The sequence below is a fragment of the Liolophura sinensis genome, chromosome 10 (assembly GCF_032854445.1).
Source record: "Liolophura sinensis isolate JHLJ2023 chromosome 10, CUHK_Ljap_v2, whole genome shotgun sequence".
NCBI lineage: Eukaryota > Metazoa > Mollusca > Polyplacophora > Chitonida > Chitonidae > Liolophura > Liolophura sinensis.
In genome coordinates, this window is record NC_088304.1 from 25043427 (window position 1) to 25066593 (window position 23167).

Genomic DNA, 23167 nt, shown 5'->3' on the forward strand with positions numbered 1-23167 from the left:
TAATTAGCCACTGTACATGCTGACAACTGTTGATAATTAGCTATTGTACATGCTGACAACTGAGGATAATTAGGTACTGTACATGCTGACAACTGGGGATAATTAGCCATTGTACATGCTGACAACTGAGGATAATTAGCTATTGTACATGCTGACAACTGAGGATAATTAGGTACTGTACATGCTGACAACTGGGGATAATTAGCCATTGTACATGCTGACAACTGAGGATAATTAGCTATTGTATGTGCTGACAACTGAGGATAATTAGGTACTGTACATGCTGACAACTGGGGATAATTAGCCATTGTACATGCTGACAACTGAGGATAATTAGGTACTGTACATGCTGACAACTGAGGATAATTAGGTACTGTACATGCTGACAACTGGGGATAATTAGCCATTGTACATGCTGACAACTGAGGATAATTAGCTATTGTACATGCTGACAACTGAGGATAAGTAGGTACTGTACATGCTGACAACTGGGGATAATTAGCTATTATACATGCTGACAACTGAGGATAATTAGGTACTGTACATGCTGACCACTGGGGATAATTAGGTATTGTACATGCTGACAACTGGGGATAATTAGCTACTGTACATGCTGACAACTGAGGATAATTAGGTACTGTACATGCTGACAACTGAGGATAATTGTAGTGTATCAGTTGTCAGTTTTAACCATGTTATGATATCAGGATATGTGCAGTTAATTTTGTTGTTGTTTCATATCTTAGTTGATGTTTAACATTGGCCCTATATCTGGTCAGGGATGGTATTCGGCACTTTGATCAGGTTCACCTAATAACGTTGATTTATTGAAAGCATCTGCTAAAGCAAAGTGATTAATCATGTTTGATCAAGACTGATCTTTTTCAGTGTAGCTCACAGACAAAACACACCTGCAAGCTTTTATCAGTACCGATAAACTCCCAGATGTACACAGATGCTTGGTTTCTTACAACCGTTTTTTTTTTTTTTTCTTTCAAGGGAAAGAAACCCGTTTTTGTGTATTATTTAAAGTTTCTGCTATGTTTTTCATTATTTTTCTCTTCGGGTTGACAAGAGACTAGGCATTTGAAGAGGTGTGTCATTTAAAAAAGTTTTAGAAATGTGAAGATGGAGTAAAGCAAATTCACAATTGCATCACTCTTAAATTACAGCACAGCAACAATTAATTAGCCTTCCAGATGGACATTTTAGGTTCCAGATAAAAACTGATAAGTTCATTAAGCATTTTTTTTTATGTTTGTTTTTTTTTTACACTGGATTCTGGCGGTGCAGGTTTTCACCTAGTGGAATCGAGCATCAGATAATGCAATGTATTTATTGATTTGACAGGTGCTTTGCGTTGCACTCAAGAATATTTCACTTATACGAAAATAGCCGGCATTACGGTGGGAGGAAACTGGGCAGAGCCCCGGGTAAACCAACAACCATCCACACGTTGCTTCCAGGTATGACCGGATAAAAAGCCAACATGAGCTAGACTTAAACTCACATCGAGCGATTTGCTGGGGGGCTCCTGGGTCATTGCGTCGTCCAGGGAAAATGCAACGTAACATCACTCAATAGGTAAGCTTAATACTGGTATCCAGTATTGTGACTGAGATCAGGGTACTTCACCACTTGTCTTAGCCAACAAAGCCATCACCCCCCCCCCCCCCCCCCCCCCCCCCACATACATATTCATGCATCACCCAATACACTCATCTATCATGTCAATGTGCCAATATTTAAGACATAACCACAATATTTCGAGCAAAAGCAAGATAAGAACTAAGGCCCTACAGAGTCATCTGTATGCATTAATATCACTCAGAATAAATAGATGGACAAAAAGATTAGGAAGTTTGAATATCATTAACATCGTTAATGAGGTCAAAGGCAGAAAGATAATATTCTGGCACCTACTGGTATTTTTTCTACAAAATTCCCACAAAAAGTGTATTTCAGAAGGCAAACAATAAGGTCAGAAAATATTACTTTGGCACTGAAACTGGATGACACATTTTGCCAGCAGGGGCTATTTTCATTAAACTTCGTAAGTCACATTTCTTGCACCTTCTTTTTCTGTAAATTACATTCATCTAGGTTATAGTGCCATAATGTGATGTCACTTACAAGGAAAGTTACGAAAAACTGATTTACGATGTTTTGTGAAAGTGGCCCCAGGTAATCATCTTAGCTTCCAACCAAAATCTCAAAACACTAATTTTCTAAGATCAATAAAATTTTCAAAATTATGTAAATATAGTCATAGGACAAAATTTTAGATTCAGTTCAGTATTCATATTGTAACAAAGCCTCCTCACAATGAAGAACAAATAAAGGGAGGCAACTGGGTCAAAGGTTAGCGATCCCCCAACTTGTGGCTATCATTTTACACAAATATGCCAATTTTTTTATAACAGCATCAAATTACATTCTCAGGTGGTGTGCTGGCAAAAAAAATTTTTGTAAAACTGATTGCCATCTCAAACTGATAGTTTAATTTCTTGAAAGAGCCACTGACATGCTTTTTACAATGAATAAAAAGAAAATAAATTCATAAATGGACTTCTCTCTCCAGTCGTACATCAGGATGTCTGCAAGCAGCCTGCTGGTTGCTGTCTTGTGAATCAAATATTCATGAGCACAGCGTAAAATTCCAATCAAATCAAAATAAATGTGCTTCTTCTAAAGTGTTTAGAGAACTCTGCAAGCAAAAGACTGTCTTCATACTACGCATGTTCCTAGGTCTATCTACATGTACATCTGATGTCACTCGTACAGTCACATTGAAAACCAAAAATATATAACTTGCATTTATGGACTGAGGTTTGACTATGAAGCGAGGGTATTCAGTCTGTCATATAAATTAAACTAAAACTACGTTTGTGAGTTTTAGACATCAAATTTTGAAAAATCCATCGGCTTGTGTTACCACAGCTATAGGCTCTTAACTGTTGTCTGAACGGCGTAGTAAATTACCCATGAAATCCCCTGGGAGTTCTACTTTTTGTCTGACAGCCTCTTAGAGATCTTTCAAACATTTAAATGTGATAATCAGTTCAATGTTCCAGTATGTTTTCTTCAACATCAAACATAGCGTTACTTTTATTACGTTTATTTGTCTTGATGATTTGTCTCCGGGAAATGACGTTTAGGTAGGTCAACACAGTTTAAATCTGCCACTTTGGCGCACCTGTGATTTGCCTGAAAATGTCCTGTGTTTCCCAGTTGTAAAGCACTGCCTTTGACAGATCGGTATGTGACATGTAAAACTGGAAAGGTCATTTCAAAAGAAATTGCTGAATGTAACTGTGGAAATCTGAAGACAAATTACTGTGCAAAACTTATCAAAATTTGTCAGCCTTCCTTTCAGTAACAGCTGATGTCTCATTTATTTCAAATTACACTCACATTAAGGCATTTAGCATTCACGTTCATACACAAAAAGTATTTTTTTTAATATTTTTATTTTGGCATTGGTTTTTAGAATGGAACAAATTTTCACAGAAATTTAAATGTTAAATGGCTGTGGAGGACCTGGATTGAGTCAGTTGCAGACCTGAGGTAGGCCCTTGGTTTTCCTGAGGTGGGCAAATGGCTGATCTGGGGGTGGGCCTGTGGTATTCTGCACAAGGCTGCACTGACGTTAGGTTTGGCAAAAATTTGTAGAGGAAGGTCTTGCCCTAAACCAATGTTAGAGTACTCCCCATTTAAATATCTGATGAAGTTGCCGCAGTTGGCAGCTTGTCACGGTGTATGAGACAAAAATTACCCATAAAATAAATCTCCATGACTTGTGTTCTTTATCTTTTCCTCTGTCGATTTATCTCAAGCACAGTGACAACTGATTATTTCCTAGGGTGCTCCCAAAAAGAGGAAGTTGTAACTTCCTCGCTTGGCGTTCAGCATGAAGGGGATAGTGCAACGACTGGTTGACCCATATCAGTATAATGGCTCGGGCGGGGTGGCTTACTTGCCTTCGGTAAGTCGTCTCAGTGAAGCAGCACTAAATAAAAGAGCGGTGGAAATCCGTCCTGCAACAAGGAGGCACATTACACGTACATGCACCCTAAGGATTCCTTCGTCGTCATATGACTGAAAAATTGTTGAGTACAACATTTAACCTTAAGCACTCACTCACTCACCCTAGGGTGCTCCCAAGATTCCTTGGTGATGCTCAAACCCACCTTCTGTACTGACAGCCTTGACACATTTGATGGTAACCTGGGTTGGCTAGGGTGGGCCTATGGAGACTAGGGGTAGCCAGGGTAGGTCTGTGGTGATCTGGGATGGCCAGAGTAGGTCTATTGTGATCTGGGGTGGCCAAGGTGGGCCTGTGGTGAACTGGGGTGGCCAGGGTGGGCCAGTGGTGATCTGGGGTGGCGAGGGTAGGTCTATTGTGACCAGGGGTGGCCAAGGTGGGCCTGTGGTGACCTGGGGTTGCCAGGGTGAGCCTGTGGTGATCTGAAGTGGCCAGTGTGGGCCTGTGGTGACCTGGGGTGGTAAGGGGGTTTGGGATGACATGGAGTGGTCAGGGTAGGACTGTGGTGACCTGGGATGGCCAGGGTGGGCCTGTGGTGGCCTGGACTGGCCAGGGTGGGCTTGTGGTGATCTGGGGTTGCCAGGGTGGGCATGTGGTGACCTGGGGTTGCCAGGGTGGGCATGTGGTGACCTGGACTGGCCAGGGTGGGCTTGTGGTGATCTGGGGTTGCCAGGGTGGGCATGTGGTGACCTGGAGTGGCCAGGGTAGGCCTGTGGTGATCTGGGGTTGCCAGGGTGGGCATGTGGTGACCTGGAGTGGCCAGGGTGGGCTTGTGGTGATCTGGGGTTGCCAGGGTGGGCCTGTGGTGACCTGGAGTGGCCAGGGTAGGCCTGTGGTGATCTGGGGTTGCCAGGGTGGGCATGTGGTGACCTGGAGTGGCCAGGGTAGGCCTGTGGTGATCTGGGGTTGCCAGGGTGGGCATGTGGTGATCTGGGATGGCTAGGGTAGGCCTGTGGTGATCTGGGGTGGCTGGGTGGGCCTGTGGTGATCTGGGATGGCTAGGGTGGGCCTGTGGTGACCTGGAGTGGCCAGGGTGGGCCTGTGGTGACCTGGGGTGGCTGGGTGGGCCTGTGGTGACCTGGGATGGCTAGGGTGGACATGTAGTGAAGGAATTCTAACATTCCAGACTGCATGTTATTTGATGTAAGATGGCCATAAATTCAGGTGACTAGATCCACTCAGGGTCATGTAAATAAAGGAAGAGAAGGACTAGATGTGTGGATATCAATTCAACCAGTACAGAAAGGACTGCAAATACGCTTATATGTCATGGGTCTTCTTGATTGGCTAAAATTAGATGTCTGCATCAGATAACCATACAGCCTAGATCATCTTTCTATTTATCTTCATATCACATAAATACATATGGGGAAAATACAAAACATGATACTTCCACAAGATTTTGTGAATAAATCCTATTTTGACTAAGATACAGGTCTCAACATACAAACTTCGTATTAATTTAAATTTTGACTACTACAGTAATATCAATACATTTCTTCCTAAAATCCACAATGTTAAAAAATAACTGGCGTGGGCCCAAAAAAAAAAAAAAGACACTAAATTGACGATATTTGTGGAAGTATTACAAGCGATGGCTGGGAGCCAGACTCCTCTATCATTGTGGACGCCATTTTTTTTCCCCCTCTTTCCTGTCAGTCCAATTTTATAAAGCTTGATCATTCTATCGCAATTGAGCTACTATAGAATTATATATTTGTGAAAGCTACTAGGTTATTTAACAGTGCATGGGCCCTATGTTATTGTCACATGCGAGGAAAACTGAATCCATCTACCACATAGAACATAGAACAATGCTAAGAAATAAGTCTGACGTATTTAATTACCGCAATTATGGCTACCATGCTTCATTTCTATTTGCTTTTGTCTTTTTTTTTCGAATTACATCTCAGTCAAAGATCAAAAATTGAGACACCCTGAATACATTACAGTTGAGGTTATATTTGAAACTTGCAATTCTATGTGGATTAATCTACAGGTTGAAACAGTTGGATTTTTAAATTGTTATGACTGCATTTTTGACCATTTTGTTTTAATTTAATTTATGCCTCCTAGTTCATATGTACATGTAGTACGGTGATGAGTGAACGTCAGGTTTCAGGAAAAACATATTTCATGTCAGTATTGGTAGATACTGTACGTGCATTTGCTTATGATGCCCTTTTAATGTTAACAACATGTGCTTTTGAATCAACAAAGAAATAAGGTAACCTTCAAATAAGATGAAGAGCGGTGGAAATCCGTCCTGCAACATGGAGACACATTAAATGAACCCTAAGGGTTCCTTTGTCGTCATATGACTGAAAAATTGTTAAGTAATACGTTAAGCCCCAAGCACTCACTCACTCACCCACTCAAATAAGATGAAACTGCATACGTACTACTCACACTGACCTCCTGCCTAACTAACCACACTCACCTCCTGCCTTACAAACCACACTGACCTCCTGCCTAACTAACCACACTCACCTCCTCCCTTACTAACCACACTGACCTCCTGCCTTCCTAACCACCTGCCTTACTAACCACACTGACCTCCTGCCTTACTAACCACCCTGACTGACCTCCTGCCTTACTAACCACACTGACCTCCTACCTTACTGACCACATTGACCTCCTGCCTTACTAACCACACTGACCTCCTCCCTTACTAACCACACTGACCTCCTCCCTTACTAACCACACTGATCTCCTCCCTTACTAACCACACTTTATAGGGGGAAATGTAAACATAAGTAATGTTATAAAACATTTATTTTCCTCTGAAAATGCATCTTTTGGGGAAAATTTTACGTCATTTAGGGTAATTGAATAAAGTTGCATAACTCAGTCAAAGTTCCATAGGCTTCGAAATCAAACAATTTCACCAAACGGTAAGAATGTCCTTCCCTCTCACCCATTGAACTTGACATCCAGGAAGCTAGTGTCAATTTAATTATACCTCCGTTTGTAGGAGCCTATTTACACATGACACTTGACAGATCAATTATACCTGTGTTTGTAGGAACCCATTTATACATGACACTTGACACAGACCAAGTATACCTCCATTTGTAGGAGCATATTTATACATGACACTTGACAGATCAATTATACCTGTGTTTGTAGGAACCAATTTATACATGACACTTGACACAGACCAAGTATACCTCCATTTGTAGGAGCATATTTATACATGACACTTGACAAATCAATTATACCTGTGTTTGTAGGAACCCATTTATATATGACACTTGACAGATCAATTATACCTCTGTTTGTAGAAGTTTATTCATACATGAAATTTGACAGATCAATTATACCTGTGTTTGTAGGAACCCATTTATACATGACACTTGACACAAACCAAGTATACCTCCATTTGTAGGAGCATATTTATACATGACACTTGACAAATCAATTATACCTGTGTTTGTAGGAAATCATTTATACATGACACTTGACAAATCTATTATACCTGTGTTTGTAGGAATCTATTTATACATGACACTTGACAAATCTATTATACCTGTGTTTGTAGGAATCTATTTATACATGACACTTGACAAATCTATTATACCTGTGTTTGTAGGAATCTATTTATACATGACACTTGATAAATCTATTATACCTGTGTTTGTAGGAATCTATTTATACATGACACTTGACAAATCTATTATACCTGTGTTTGTAGGAGCATATTTATACATGACACTTGACAAATCTATTACACCTGTGTTTGTAGGAATCTATTTATACATGACACTTGACAAATCTATTATACCTGTGTTTGTAGGAATCTATTTATACATGACACTTGACAAATCTATTACACCTGTGTTTGTAGGAATCTATTTATACATGACACTTGACAAATCTATTACACCTGTGTTTGTAAGAATCTATTTATACATGACACTTGACAAATCTATTATACCTGTGTTTGTAGGAATCTATTTATACATGACACTTGACAAATCTATTACACCTGTGTTTGTAGGAATCTATTTATACATGACACTTGATAAATCTATTACACCTGTGTTTGTAAGAATCTATTTATACATGACACTTGACAAATCTATTATACCTGTGTTTGTAAGAATCTATTTATACATGACACTTGATAAATCTATTATACCTGTGTTTGTAGGAATCTATTTATACATGACACTTGACAAATCTATTATACCTGTGTTTGTAAGAATCTATTTATACATGACACTTGACAAATCTATTACACCTGTGTTTGTAGTAATCTATTTATACATGACACTTGACAAATCTATTATACCTGTGTTTGTAGGAATCTATTTATACATGACACTTGATAAATCTATTATACCTGTGTTTGTAGGAATCTATTTATACATGACACTTGACAAATCTATTATACCTGTGTTTGTAGGAATCTATTTATACATGACACTTGACAAATCTATTATACCTGTGTTTGTAGGAATCTATTTATACATGACACTTGACAAATCTATTATACCTGTGTTTGTAGGAATCTATTTATACATGACACTTGACAAATCTATTACACCTGTGTTTGTAGGAATCTATTTATACATGACACTTGACAAATCTATTATACCTGTATTTGTAAGAATCTATTTATACATGACACTTGATAAATCTATTATACCTGTGTTTGTAGGAATCTATACGACACTTGACAGATCAATCTTTATGGCAGTATCACACCTATCATCAGCTGACTTGTCGTATTTAACACCTGTGACTTAAAGCTGACTCAGTTTATGTTCATTCTATTTATAGCCAAAATGTCAGGATTTCTCACAGTTTTGTATACATGGGCTCATAAAGAACACTGTTAAAATAACTGTATCCAGGTGTAACAAGGACGAATGTTGCCAGTGTAGTCGGTGCAGAAAAGGAGTTATCGCCCTTTAATATTTCCTTGTTCATGATGTAGTCACCATAGGAACGACGACGAGTGCCTTACGGTTGCCATGGCAGTTCAGAATTTGTGCTTTGCTAGGTTTTGAGGATCCAAGGTGTATTTGTCAAAGTGTGTCAACCTAATGTTCTTAAGATGTAGAGAACTTAATTTCAGTTATGTGTAAAACGAGTGTAATTTTGAGTTAAGTGTACTGACTATAGGTAACAAATGAGTGATGTTACAGTGTGTTGAGTTTTCGGGACTTTAATAATGTGAATTCAATATACGATTTTACACTAAATATGATACCATTCTTCATTTCAGTGTCACAAATTAAGTCGCTTTGTGAATTTGAAAGGTGTATGGTTCTTGCGGAGCGTGCGATGTTATTGCTCACACCTACACAACGATTAATGGACAGTTCAAATAAAGCTGCAGTAATCAGCTCATGGTTTGACTTCATCACTGTCCCTTCCTCACTGCATCAACCTGTTAACTCACCGCACCCTACATAACAGCTCGTGGGTGTAGCTGGTGTCATAAATGGATGCGTTCACCTACGGCATCCGTATGGACATGTACAAATTGACCAATCAGAGTATATATAGCCCTTTGTATCGCCTCTTGATCTACACGGATGTATACTGGCTACGGTCCCAAAGGTCAGAGGTTAAAATCCCAACTCACTCACTTTGTCAAAAGTACTGTTGGGAGAAATAAACTATAACACAGACATTATGGTGATGTAAATGTGAATAAATGTTGAGTTACATGATCTTAATGCAATCTAAGGCTCATGAGGAAGTAAGGTGAGAGAGTGAGGTGAAGTGGCGGTGTTGAGTTAAGGAGCAGCATGGGCAGCTGACCTCACCAGGATTAAACCTAGCAGCGCTGGTATGGATAGGTTTTAAGAATGGCTCCTCAGGCATTCCTTTCCCCACCCCACGCCCTCTTCCTCCAGGTGAAAAAGTGTTATTAAGCTTATTTACAGTGTATGTGTCCTAGTAAACATTAATGACCACATGACAAGCTTTAAGCATATCGATATTGATTTTTATTTATAACTATATGCGTACACACATATAAACAGCAAGATTAACATATACACCATGTGTTAATCTCTTCCCTGTCATCCTTCCTTTCTTTAATGTCACATGCCAAGGCTAAAATCCAACGAATGAGGCGGCAACTTAAGCAGTCTATTGTCACCATTATGTATGTAGGCTTACACACATTGATTTTATTTCACCTACCCTTTATGAGTAGGCCTATACTTATTGGCCATTATATAACCGACGTTACCTGAATATCGGATTACTGGATCTGATTCAGAAAGTGGTTTCATCAAGTATCGTTGACACAGCGTTATTTGCCTAGGGGATTTATAGGTAATGTAAGTTAATGCTGAAAACTGGCTCTGTATATTCCAGAAAGATTTCTGTTCAACTCTCTCGAATTTTTGTGGAGGGCTTGTTGGCTGAGTGGTCTGGACGTCTGACATGTATTTCTGACAATTTGGTATTGATTCTAAAGTCAATTGTTCAAAACCTGTAGTGGTCAGTTTTTTCAGCACTAGATTCTGTGTCATTCCCAAAGAGTGGAGATCATTTTTTATCATGCTGACACTGAAGGGAGCTAGAAAGTAAGCTAGAAAAAAACTGGGTGGCCAAATGAAAAAAATAATTAAATAAAAATTGCTGATATAAAAAAAATTAGCTGCAGATCTTTCAGGCTACCTGGATATACAATAATGGGTTATGATGGTTACAAAGGCCATCCATGTCAGCATTTGCATCAACAGGAGTGGAGGATGGCAAACTGGGTCAACGATATTCTAGTGTAGTCACACAGTTATGAGACATAACAATGTTTGACTAATTTGAACACTAATGCTCACATGCCTCCATTAAGATGATTACTGCTTTAGGATTTATCACAGTGTGGGTACAGAGAGCTGAGTCCAAACCAGATGCAAGCCTGGCAATCTATCATTTCTATCCGTGATGTTTTCACAGCCCTTTACATATTTGAGGGCCACAGAGCAGACCAAGCAGATTCACTCCTTCTGCTGGAGCTCTTTGCTGGCCAAGTATACTTATTGCCTCTGCTGGAGCCCCTTGCTGGCCAAGCAGACTTATTGCCTCTGCTGGAGCTCCTTGCTAGGCAAGCAGACTTATTGCCTCTGCCAGAGCTCCTTGCTGGCCAAGCAGACTTACTCCTTCTGATGGAGCCCCTTGCTGGACAAGCAGACACTCCATCTGCTGGAGCTCCTTGCTGGCCAAGCAGACTTACTCCTTCTGCTGGAGCTCCTTGCTGGCCAAGCAGCCTTACTTCTTCTGCTGGAGCTCCTTGCTGGCCAAGCAGACTTCCTGCTTCTGCCAGAGTTCCTTGCTGGCCAAGCAGACTTACTCCTTCTGCTGGAGCTCCTTGCTGGCCAAGTAGATTTGCTCGTTCTGCTGGATCTCCTTGCTGGCCAAGCAGACTTATTGTTTCTGCCAGAGCTCCTTGCTGGCCAAGCTGACTTACTCCATCTGATGGAGATCCTTGCTGGCCAGGCAGACTTACTCCTGCTGGAGCTCCTTGCTGGCCAAGCAGACTTACTCCTGCTGGAGCTCCTTGCTGGCCAAGCAGACTTACTCCATCTGCTGGAGCTCCTTGCTGGCCAAGCAGACTTGCTCCTTCTGCTGGAGCTCCTTGCTGGCCAAGCAGACTTACTCCTTCTGCTGGGGCTCCTTGCTGGCCAAGCAGACTTACTCCTTCTGCTGGGGCTCCTTACTGGCCTATTGCTTCTGTCAGAGCTCCTCTATCACATCATGCCAAAACTTTGCACATTTGATTCAGCACACAGCATCAGTGAAATCAGAGGGTTTCCCATGTATGTTATGGTGAGAACAGCTGTTTCTCACTTTCCATCCATCCATAAACCTGGCTGCCATCATATTAGTGAAAGCTTCTTGAGTACAGAGCGACATCAAATACCAATCAGATAAACACACCTCACTACATTTTCTATCCCATATCTCCTGTTTTACTACTTTCCATCTGTAATACCTGTTATATACATTCAAAATAATTGTGTTATCTTCTTGTATCACATGCATATTTAAAGGGTATTACCTTTTAGGCCAATGAATATGACCAGCCTGTTGGAAAATAATCAGCAAACTGCATTTCAAGCAATGACAAAGTGCAATGTTAGTCATAAAGGATAGCTTAGACAGACCATTTTTTATATTTTTAATCAACTTTAGACTTTCTTTCCACATACAAATATGATCACTGGTGTACATTTTTCAAGAAGATAACGGTAGATGCATTATCTATAGATGCTAGCTACATGTGTGTCTTAAATCGATCTTTAACAAGGAGCATGAGCTTCTTACCTGGCAATGACATCATTATCCACTTTGACCACACAGTAGGGGTCGCTTTTCCCACTTCTGAAATGATAAACAAAGGTCTCCATGGTAACAATGCGATGACTGCAGAGGCAACAAATGGCCCATAAGAGAGCAATTCGTATAGTGTTTAGTGGCCATAAAATACAGCAGAGTGGATTAGACGAAATTTGGCTTATGCCAAACTGTGGTCAATGTTGGGCAAAATAAACACTTAGATTGATGGCAATTCAACGCAATTAACTGATCACTGACTTTAATAAGACTTTCGCACAGGGACAGTTAACGAAGGGGCCTGTGAATAGAAGATAATTAACCGACCCAGAAATTGATAACTAGATCCAAGATCAATCAATTTACACGCATAAGCTAGACAATGAAGACATGCAAACCACTCACATAAGCCCTGTCAAGGTACACATACCACGTCAAACATTTAATTGTCAATAGTTGCATGTACATGCAGCAAAACACTGAACAAGTCGCATTTTTCCGAAATTGGCTAACAGCTCTTGGTTCAACAAAAAAAACCCCATAGCCTTGGAAGTACTTTAAATCAAATAATCCAAAATAAAAACATACGTAAAAACAAAAAAAAATAAAAAACATACATATGTATTAAGGAGAGTTCATTTTATTTATTTACTATTTATTTATTTGATTAGTGATTTACACTGTACTCAAGAATATTTAACTTATACGATGGAGACCATCATTATGGTAGGAGGAAAACAGGCAGAGCCCAGGGGAAACCCATAACCATCTGCAGGATGCTGGCACACCTTCCCACGTACTGCCGGAGAGGAAGCCAGCATAAGCTGGACTTGAACTCACAGCAACGGCATTGATGAGAGGCTCCTGGGTCATTACACTGCACTACCGCTCCAACCAACTGAGCCACGGAGGTGCCCAGTTCAATTTTAAGACACAATACTCGTTGAGTTGATGTATATTTAAAACAGATCTTTTTTTGATGCCAAACAAGCAAGATAATGGAGTTCAAGCATATGACCTTGAACTGAGTGCCATGGCCTGGACATAGATGCAAACGCAATACCATTTGGAAGCCAAATTAAACCAAGGTCTCCTACCTAAAGGCGACGTGCATTACGCAGAAAACTGTTGTCAACAATATATTATAAGAATTTTGTATAAGAACATGGAAGTTTCCTTTGCAATAATAATTCATGAACTATTTTTAATACACAAATCCCATAAATCTTCACAATTGTTGACTTTAATATTGTATAGAAAATGTCCTATCGCTAATGACCTCTCTTTGTTTTTTGGATGTTGTGACATCATTATTCTTTGAGTATTAGAGAAATGGAACGGTTATTGCGACATTGTATATGTTGACAGATGAATGAATCATAATATGTCAAAATCCAAGGGGGAACAATTAAGCCATGGTGTTTTCAGCCAGTTATAGACTGTCCAGATTTTGTGGTGTTTTATCTCTATTTACATACCGGTCCTATAAGCTTTATATACCGGTGCTACAAGCATACCTTAATTCCTCAACCTTTTCACGTATGAAAGAGTATCTTTCAGTGCAATTTATGCACCTTTCCCATATGGTTTTGAAGACAAAACTACATTGGCTGGATTGGCCAGTTTCAGAGACTCACAAAAAAGTGAAATTATATATGTCAACATAGGATAATGCCTTCAGAATTTGCTTGAGTAAACACCTTGGAAACGTGCGAAAAGGTTGAAGAATTGACTAGATACAAAACAACACCAAAAATGTGATAAGTACAATCATCACCATGTATTTACTTAAAAACCTTTGCGGTTTTCCTTTACAGGAGTAGACCATTTTCAAATAAAGTATGCGCCATTTGTAAGCCATTTCATGTAGAATATGTTTTCTTTACCCTGACAAGAAATGGGTGAATGATTATGACTTAATGCAACAGGTTGTGAAAAGAAAGCCCAGACAACGTTTGTCTGTGAAAGGAAAGCCCAGACAACTTTTGTTTGTGAAAAGAAAGCCCAGACAACGTTTGTATGTGAAAAGAAAGCCCAGACAACGTTTGTCTGTGAAAAGAAAACCCAGACAACGTTTGTCTCTGAAAAGAAAACCCAGACAACGTTTGTCTATGAAAAGGAAGCCCAGACAACGTTGGTCTGTGAAAAGAAAGGCCAGAAAACGTTTGTCAGTGAAAAGAAAGCCCAGACAACGTTTGTCTGTAAAAAGAAAGCCCAGAGAACATTTGTCTGTGAAAAGAAAGCCCAGACAACGTTTGTCTGTAAAAGGAAAGCCCAGACAACATTTGTCTGTGAAAGGAAAGCCCAGACAACGTTTGTCTGTGAAAAGAAAGCCCAGACAACGTTTGTCTGTGAAAAGAAAGCCCAGACAACGTTTGTCTGTGAAAGGAAAGCCCAGACAACGTTTGTCTGTGAAAAGAAAGCCCAGACAACGTTGGTCTGTGAAAAGAAAGCCCAGACAACGTTGGTCTGTGAAAGGAAAGCCCAGACAATGTTTGTCTGTGAAAGGAAAGCCCAGATAACGTTTATCTGTGAAAGGAAAGCCTAGGCAACGTTTGTCTGTGAAAAGAAAGACCAGACAACGTTTGACTGTGAAATGAAAGCCCAGACAAACGTTAAGGTCCTTTCATGGACTTCTGCTTACTGAACAGGCTAAAGGACAGTGATGTCACAGATTCTTTTCAGTCTTTGAACATGCTGTTTGATTTCCACTTTCAATACAGATGTTTATGTTGTACTACACATACATGTATATTCATGCTGAATGTAGAAATATGCAGGTACAGTAGCTAGCAGAGGATGTTCACCTGTGATATCCCAGTGCTTCAGTTTGTTCAATATCGTCGACATAGTCCACTGCAGATAACCTCAATTTTTATTTGCATTTTCTTCGTTGTACATTCAACCATGAAAACCAGCACGATTTCGAATCAGCATGTAATCCCCTTTTAGATGATGCCTACTTTATTTAAAAGTGGTCTGTTCTCTTTTCAGAGCTTGAGCTATTTTTCCATTGTAATACATACTGCCTCAGTAAATTAAAGCACTTGACATTTTCACACTGGTCATATATGTATGGCCTTTTACCAGACTCTTCCAACAGTACCATACAAGTGTATTGATTACAACTCTGGGGAAAGTCTTAACAACCGTTATTGACCCATTGGACAGATACAGTTGAGTGTCCTCTAATTCCCCTAAGGGGTATAAAAATCACCTATTAAAAGGTATTCATACCTGAGTAAATGCATTAATGTCCATGCTCCCGCGAACAGGTGAGCTCGCTCTGACTATATGAAGCAAACAGACCATATAGCCCAGCTGACCTTTAATAAGGTGTCAGTCGTTAAAGGTACTTTCATCTGATACTATTACTGTTGTACAGGTGCTAATGTAGGTCTATATCTAAATAGATCTGAGATCTGTTACATTATCTCCGGCTTAGCTTTCAGAAATACGTGTCAATGTGAACGTTAAACTAATCATTAAGCAAACTGACCGACAAGTTTGAGCTTATGTCTCTGCACAACATTAAATCTGACCATATTAACTGACCATAGGAATACATGCATGTATGCTTAGCTTAAGCATCACAGACAGACAAACAACCATTAAGAATGAAGTGCCACATTTAGATCAGGTGTAATTTGGACTGACAGTATTATCTAAGTTAATTAAACAGGTATAAGGGCCATTACGTATGGTTGCTAAAGTCAGGGAATTCATTAATTATTTGATTTTAATATTCGCCATACCCACAAATTTTTCACTTACGAGATGTAAGGTTTGTACGGGCTTGCGAAACCCGAGTACATTGAAAAAAACCACCCCCCCTTCACACTGTACCAGACAAACCTCTTGTCTTACAACCACAGCTGAAATTCCAACGCATGGCCTCATTGGTTGGTTGCAGCAAGCCAATGCTTTAAACGTCTCCATCTTAAATCAAGCCTTCTCAATCCTTTGAAATACAATTTAGATCTCCAAAAAATTTAACTTCCTAAATCCAGTAAAGTGGATCCCCATTATAGTCCATACACAATAATGTTACTGAACACTGTTACGGGGGAATATTTTACACCCAAAACAAGATAGTTCTCAGCTCAGTGTAAAATATCTAATTCCACATAGCTGTTTTTACACTGAGGTGCTTGTAAACTACAACTGTGCTTTTTGATCGCAAATATACAGAAACTGTGACGTATTGGTACAGGAAAAAAAATCAAAAGATTACACCTTGTGGGCCAACTCATTAGATGCAGGTTATGCTCCCCATTTGGGGAGTCAGTCTTATAATGACAGATGTACATGTATGTCTTCCCAAATCAAGTAAGCTGCCCCGCCCGAGCCATTATACCGATACGGGTCAACCAGTCGTTGCACTATCCCCTTCATGCTGAACGCCAAGCGAGGAAGTTACAACTTCCTCTTTTAAAGTTTTAGGTGTGACTAGATCCAGGATTGATCCTGGATCTACCGGTCTCGAAGCGGACGCTCTACCGACTGTGCTATTCGGGCCGGTCTACAATACACGTACCAATTAGCAGACTGGCTTACATGCAGATGTATGTCTACGATTCTCTTAGAGGTTCATAGAGAACCAATTGACAATTTTTGTCTCATCTTCTGTTGTTTGATGTACGTCACTTAAGAACATGTGATGTCACGGATGGCCAATGTAGTCCCTATTACGACTACTCTAAAAAAACTTCTGAAATCATTCTATCAAAACAGAGCAAGTTATATTATCTGTCTAATTCGTGTATATCACACTTGGGAAATGTTTACTGTTTTAATATACATGTACCTCATAAATATTACTGAATCTAATAAGGCAATAATTCCTTCATCCGATGTTGTAACAGAACTTGCCTATGGTCTAGTGGAAGAACTGCCCCCTAATTTGCTGTGGCAGAACTGCCACCTAATTTGCTGTGGCAGAACTGCTGTCTAATATACTGTGGCAGAACTGCCGCCTAATTTGCTGTCGCAAAATTGATCCCTAATTTGCTGTGGCAGAACTGCCGACTAATTTGCTGTCGCAAAATTGATCCCTAATTTGCTGTGGCAGAACTGACCCCTAATTTGCTGTGGCAGAACTGCCCCTAATATGCTGTGGCAGAAGTGCCACCTAATTTGCTGTGGCAGAACTGCTGTCTAATATGCTGTGGCAGAACTGCCGCCTAATTTGCTGTCGCAAAATTGATCCCTAATTTGCTGTGGCAGAACTGCCGACTAATTTGCTGTGGCAGAACTGCCCCCTAATTTGCTGTGGCAGAACTGCCGACTAATTTGCTGTGGCAGAACGGCTCCCTAATTTGCTGTGGCAGAACTGCCCCCTAATATTCTGTGGCAGAGTTGCCGCCTAATTTGCCCTGGCAGAACTGCTGCCTAATATGCTGTGGCAGAACTGCCCCCAAATTTGCTGTGGCAGAACTGCCCCTAATTTGCTGTGGCAGAACTGCCCCCTAATTTGCTGTCGCAAAATTGACCCCTAATTTGCTGTCGCAGAACTGCACCCTAATATGCTGTGGCAGAACTGCTGCCTAATATGCTGTGGCAGAACTGCCCCTAATATGCTGTGGCAGAACTGCCCCCTAATTTGCTGTGACAGAACTGCCCCTAATTTGCTGTGACAGAACTGCCCCTAATATGCTGTGGCAGAACTGCCAACTAATTTGCTGTGGCAGAACTGCTGCCTAATATGCTGTGGCAGAACTGCCCCTAATATGCTGTGGCAGAACTGCCCCCCTAATTTGCTGTCGCAGAACTGCCCCCCTAATTTGCTGTGGCAGAACTGCCCCCTAATTTGCTGTGGCAGAACTGCCCCCTAATTTGCCCTGTCAGAACTGCCGCCTAATTTGCCCAGGCAGAACTGCCCCCTAATATGCTGTGGCAGAACTGCCACCTAATATGCTGTGGCAGAGCTGCCCCTTAATATGCCCTGGCAGAACTGCCCCCTAATATGCTGTGGCAGAACTGACCCTAATATGCTGTGGCAGAACTGCCCCTAATATGCTGTGGTAGAACGGCTCCCTAATTTGCTGTGGCAGAACTGCCCCCTAATATGCTGTGGCAGAACTGCCGCCTAATATGCTGTGGCAGAACTGCCCCTAATATGCTGTGGCAGAACTGCCCCCTAATTTGCTGTCGCAAAATTGATCCCTAATTTGCTGTGGCAGAACTGCCCCCTAATATGCCCTGGCAGAAATGCCCCCTAATTTGCCCTGGCAGAAATGCCCCCTAATTTGCTGTCACAAAATTAATCCCTAATTTGCCCAGGCAGAACTGACCCCTAATATGCTATGGCAGAACTGCCGCCTAGTTTGCTGTGACAGATCATTGCTCAAAATTTCAAACACACATGTGCTGCGATAACCTTCTTTTCTTCTTGCATGAAAAACAAAAAAATTTCCCAGAGGCAAAAATAACCTTAAAACAAGCAAACTGATGAGTACATTTTAACAGGATAACATAAAATAAAAGCCAGCAATATCGTTCTATTCCCAGCTCACATATTCTTCATTAAATTAAGCCAGAAGCCAGACGCTATATGTATTCATATTACACTGTTTGCATAAGCGTATTGATATATGTGCAAAGTGTCGGACTTGATAAAATAAAGATGAGCTCAGAGAGTATTAAGGTGGCACTGTAATGGCTGATGGAGGGAGAGTACCCTGTACTTAATGCCTCCCCATGCTAGTGGCAATGTGGAAGAGTGTATGATTCTACCTAACATACGCCTAGTTAGTCTTTGATGGCCCATTTCCATGTCCTGTTGTGTTATGCATATAACGCTCAACAACAACAACAACACAACAAAAATATGTTATGGTAAATGACCTAAAATGAAACCCAAACATTAGAGGTAAACACATGTTATAAAATATGTCTTTTGGTGCTGAAACTTCTAAGCAACCTTTATACCGTTAAACTACTAACAGAACTATCAAAACTGTCCAAAATAAATTCACATGACATGTTAGGTTGTTTATTGTACACTGTTGACACATACACAATGATAATGTTATAGTATGCAGCCAATGGTTTCCATGGAGACAAAGGCAGCCAATGGTTTCTGTGGAGACAAAGGCAGCCAATGGTTTCTGTGGAGACAAAGGCAGCCAATGGTTTCCATGGAGACAAAACAAAAGCTTGCTGATGTCTTCATATGATTCCCTAATAATGCCAAAAACACTTGAGAATAACCAAATACATCTAGCAATGACAGTTATCTGTTTACTGTCGCCCTCTACAATAATCATGTCTGTGGGATTTCCCTTTTTCCCCGGGTTGTCGCCATAAATATTCTAACACGACAGATAAACACATGTCACAATCCTGGCGCAAAGATAAATGCCAGCGAGATAATGAGACAGCGCTTCCTTGTTCAGGCATCCTTCCCGTATCGTGAATATTTCAGTGCTCAAAAAGACGGATGCCATATCCATCCAATCTGCAAAGGTGCAATGGCTGACGGCCTTGATTGCTATTAAATTAATAATTAACTATAGGCATAGGGAGCAAAATAAAGCAAAGGGCAAGGGAAGCATGGGGTTTGAGGGGGGGGGGGGAGGGGGGCGGTCCTATAGCTCTTATTTCAGCTCACACCAAAGGTGTGTAAAACTGATGCCATATTAGCTATTAATTGCAGTGCTTTCTTGTTCCTTAGGGTTGGAAATGTTTTTATTTTTGAGGGGAGGGGAAGTGGGGTTGATAAGACGCTCTTTAAGGGTTACATTCTGTAAAACCTGTTAAAATTAAAACCAACTAGCCACAAGGTAGTGGGCTACATCAGCCAGTTATTTTCAACGGCTGCAATTTTACTCCAAACTGCTTACAACTGTTGATGTTAGCTACAAGGGTGCTAAATCAAAATCTGAGAATGTGTCCATTTTAATGACATCTCTCTCTTTGAAAACCAAGACAAATTAGTAGCTATAGGTCGCACATGTCTAGTGACTGAAAGGCAAGCCAGAACATAAGTATTTCATTGCCAAAATTTCTTTTACAAGCAACTGCCTTTTTTTTTGTAGTTCGCTCCAAAATAGATCAGAGTAGATATCAGTTTACCAAATCCTTGTCATATTTCAGCCAAAAAAAACTTGATTTAGCCTATTACAGTTTCCCATCCCAGTCCAAATGCGTCAGAAGGCAACCAGACAAAAAGTGGAATTAATTAACTCTCTTAGCGGAATGGCCTTGGTGTATTCTATATCATTGATCATTTCATATCATGCAGTATAACTTGATCATTTATCACTTCAAGCCATGCATTAAACAATGTACAACATCTGGTTCAAAGCTACCACAAAATGATACGTCTCAAAGATGTTGATCATCTGCTCCACTTCTGATGAACACTGTACAGCCTTGACCAATCAGTACTACCAATTGACACTCCAGAAAGAGCCTGCAAATTGAGCCAATGATAAACTGCACTACTTGGCTTCAGCCAATTGACGTTAACTTCTCTTACTTCCTCAGGCTTAAAGTCATCAGACATCAGTGAAATTCATTTTGGGAGCAGGTGGAATTCTTAATATACAGTTCAGGATGGAATACACAACTGCCTCAAGCCAGCAATGACAAGTTCAATAGATCATTATTTCTCATGACTGGGAGTAGCAAGCTGTGGTGGCAATGATGGCTGGAAAAGTTTATCCATTGCTCAAACTATCAAACGTGCATGGTGTATAAATCTTGACACATTGAAGATGAAATTAACATTGCTCATAAAGGTAATTCCCTATTAACTGACTTTGCATTTTATTACCTGAATCTAGTCAATCATAGACCTGGAGACCAAGGCTGTAATGGCTGCAGTGAAAATCGTTTTGGCTCAGTTGAAGTCACATTAGCTGAGTTGCAAGTCCCACTGGCTGAGTGGAAAATCTATCCGGCAGAGTTAAAAGTCATATTGGCCAAGATGAAAGTCATACGGGCCAAGCTGAAAGTAACACTGGCTAAGTTGAAAGTCACATTGTCTGAGTTGAAAGTCACTTTGGCTGAGTGGAAAGTCACATTAGCTGAGTTGAAAGTCACTTTGAGTGAGTTGAAAGTCACCTTGACTGAGTTGAAAGTCACCTTGACTAAGTTAAAATCCATATCAGCTAATCTGAAGGAGGTATTAGCCAATTTGTAAGTTACTTTGACTGAGTTAAAAGTCTTATTGGACAAGTTGAAAGTTGTAATGGTTGAGTTGAAAGTTGTATTGGCTGAGATGAAAGTTGTATTGGCCGAGTTTAAAGTTGTATTGGTTATGATAATGGCACCCATTTAGCCAATCAGCTAGCCAGCTTGCTTTAGATGCTAACCAGATATTTTTCGCCAAAAATCCATATTGGCCCTAATCAATCAAACTGTCTGTGTTTTACTAATAATAGCTGAAATTACTGTCTTCCAGTAAATATCAGACTTGCACCTGTAGGCCGTCTTAATATTTATAATGTTTAAATAATTCCAAAGTTAACTGAAAAGGTTAGTCTGTGACCTGCCTAATACCTTTCAGGAAGTTACATGTAAGTACCCATTTTGAATGGTAAGACATGCACGCTAGATGGACCCAATATTATGCGAAATGTAATTATCTGGTCTATTCTACAAAAAAAGCAAAAAAAGTTGCTTGGATTTGCATTATTGGCCTAAAATCTCCGGTATAACAGCTTTGGCCATCTGAGCCACTGAGGCTCGCTAGCTGCATGACAAGAAGAAGGGGCCAGTATGTACATGAACAATATGTCAAACGTGCTGTGTGACGCCATCACGGCACGAACACCAGGTGTGGCGTCTTGCCGGAATTGCCTGTTCATTTCCCGTTAACTATGACAAGCTGGACTACATTAGTTTCTGTGACAGATGGGAGTGGTAGTGGAACTCCCTGAATATGCCTCTGCTTACTATATATGGCAATTTTTTTGTCATCTTCCACAATTTAAAGTCTGAAGGATGTATTCGTTTGTTCTATTTTTTTGCTGGATTAGGCGAGTGGTTAACACGTCAAAACCGCTAAGATGACTGATCAATAACTAAACACATTCATATCCACGACCAACTGACCTTTATGTCAAGATATGTCTGTCGTAAAAGCATTAACAATGGTAGAACATAAAATCAACTGAATAAGCATAAATCAGAAAAGCTTTTTAACAATCTGTTCAAACCATAATAATTCATGATTGAGCGCTTCAATATTTTTAAATGTTTATTTTCGAATAAGTTTAACAGCTAATTTTTGGCAGCAAATCTCTGCACACCGCAAACCTTTAAACATTGTCTTTCTTGTGACATCCTACGGGTAGTCTTTAAGGAGGCAGCAGTTTACTCTGTTGCCATGGTTACATTCACACCTGATTACTTAGTCACGTTAGTCGCTTTGTGGCAAAAGATATGATTTACAATTATGACACAATGTGCCTTTGATCCATGAGTTTGGTGGCTCAGTAGTTAAAGCATCTGGCTCAAAGCCGAGAATTCGGTCGCTGTAAGTTCAAGTCCAGCTGATGCTGGCTTTCTCTCCTGTTGTACTGGCATGGGTAAGTCTTGCAGCAACCTGCGGATGGTTGTGGGTTTCCTCCGGGCTCTGCCTGGTTTTCTCCCACAATAATGCTGACCGCCGTTGTATAGGTAAAATATTCTTGAGTATGGCATTCAATCAAATAAAATAAATAAATAAAATCAAAGCCGAGAGATCCAAAGACTATAAACTGGTACTTGTGGCTGGTTGGCTATAATGTGACTGAGTTGTGGTGTCATGTCTGGTGCCTTTGGCGGCACTGCCACAAGAAGACACAATGTATGTATATGTACATGCACCTA

General features: G+C 40.3%; 1 protein-coding gene across 1 annotated transcript in view; it reads right to left on the minus strand.

The window, feature by feature from the left end:
- LOC135476158 (rasGAP-activating-like protein 1) overlaps positions 1 to 23167 on the minus strand; it is a 90689-nt gene that overhangs the window by 43291 nt on the left and 24231 nt on the right. The window contains exon 2 of the mRNA XM_064756081.1: positions 12338 to 12394. Coding sequence (XP_064612151.1) covers positions 12338 to 12394 — 57 coding nt within the window. The remainder of the gene's footprint in view (positions 1 to 12337; positions 12395 to 23167) is intronic.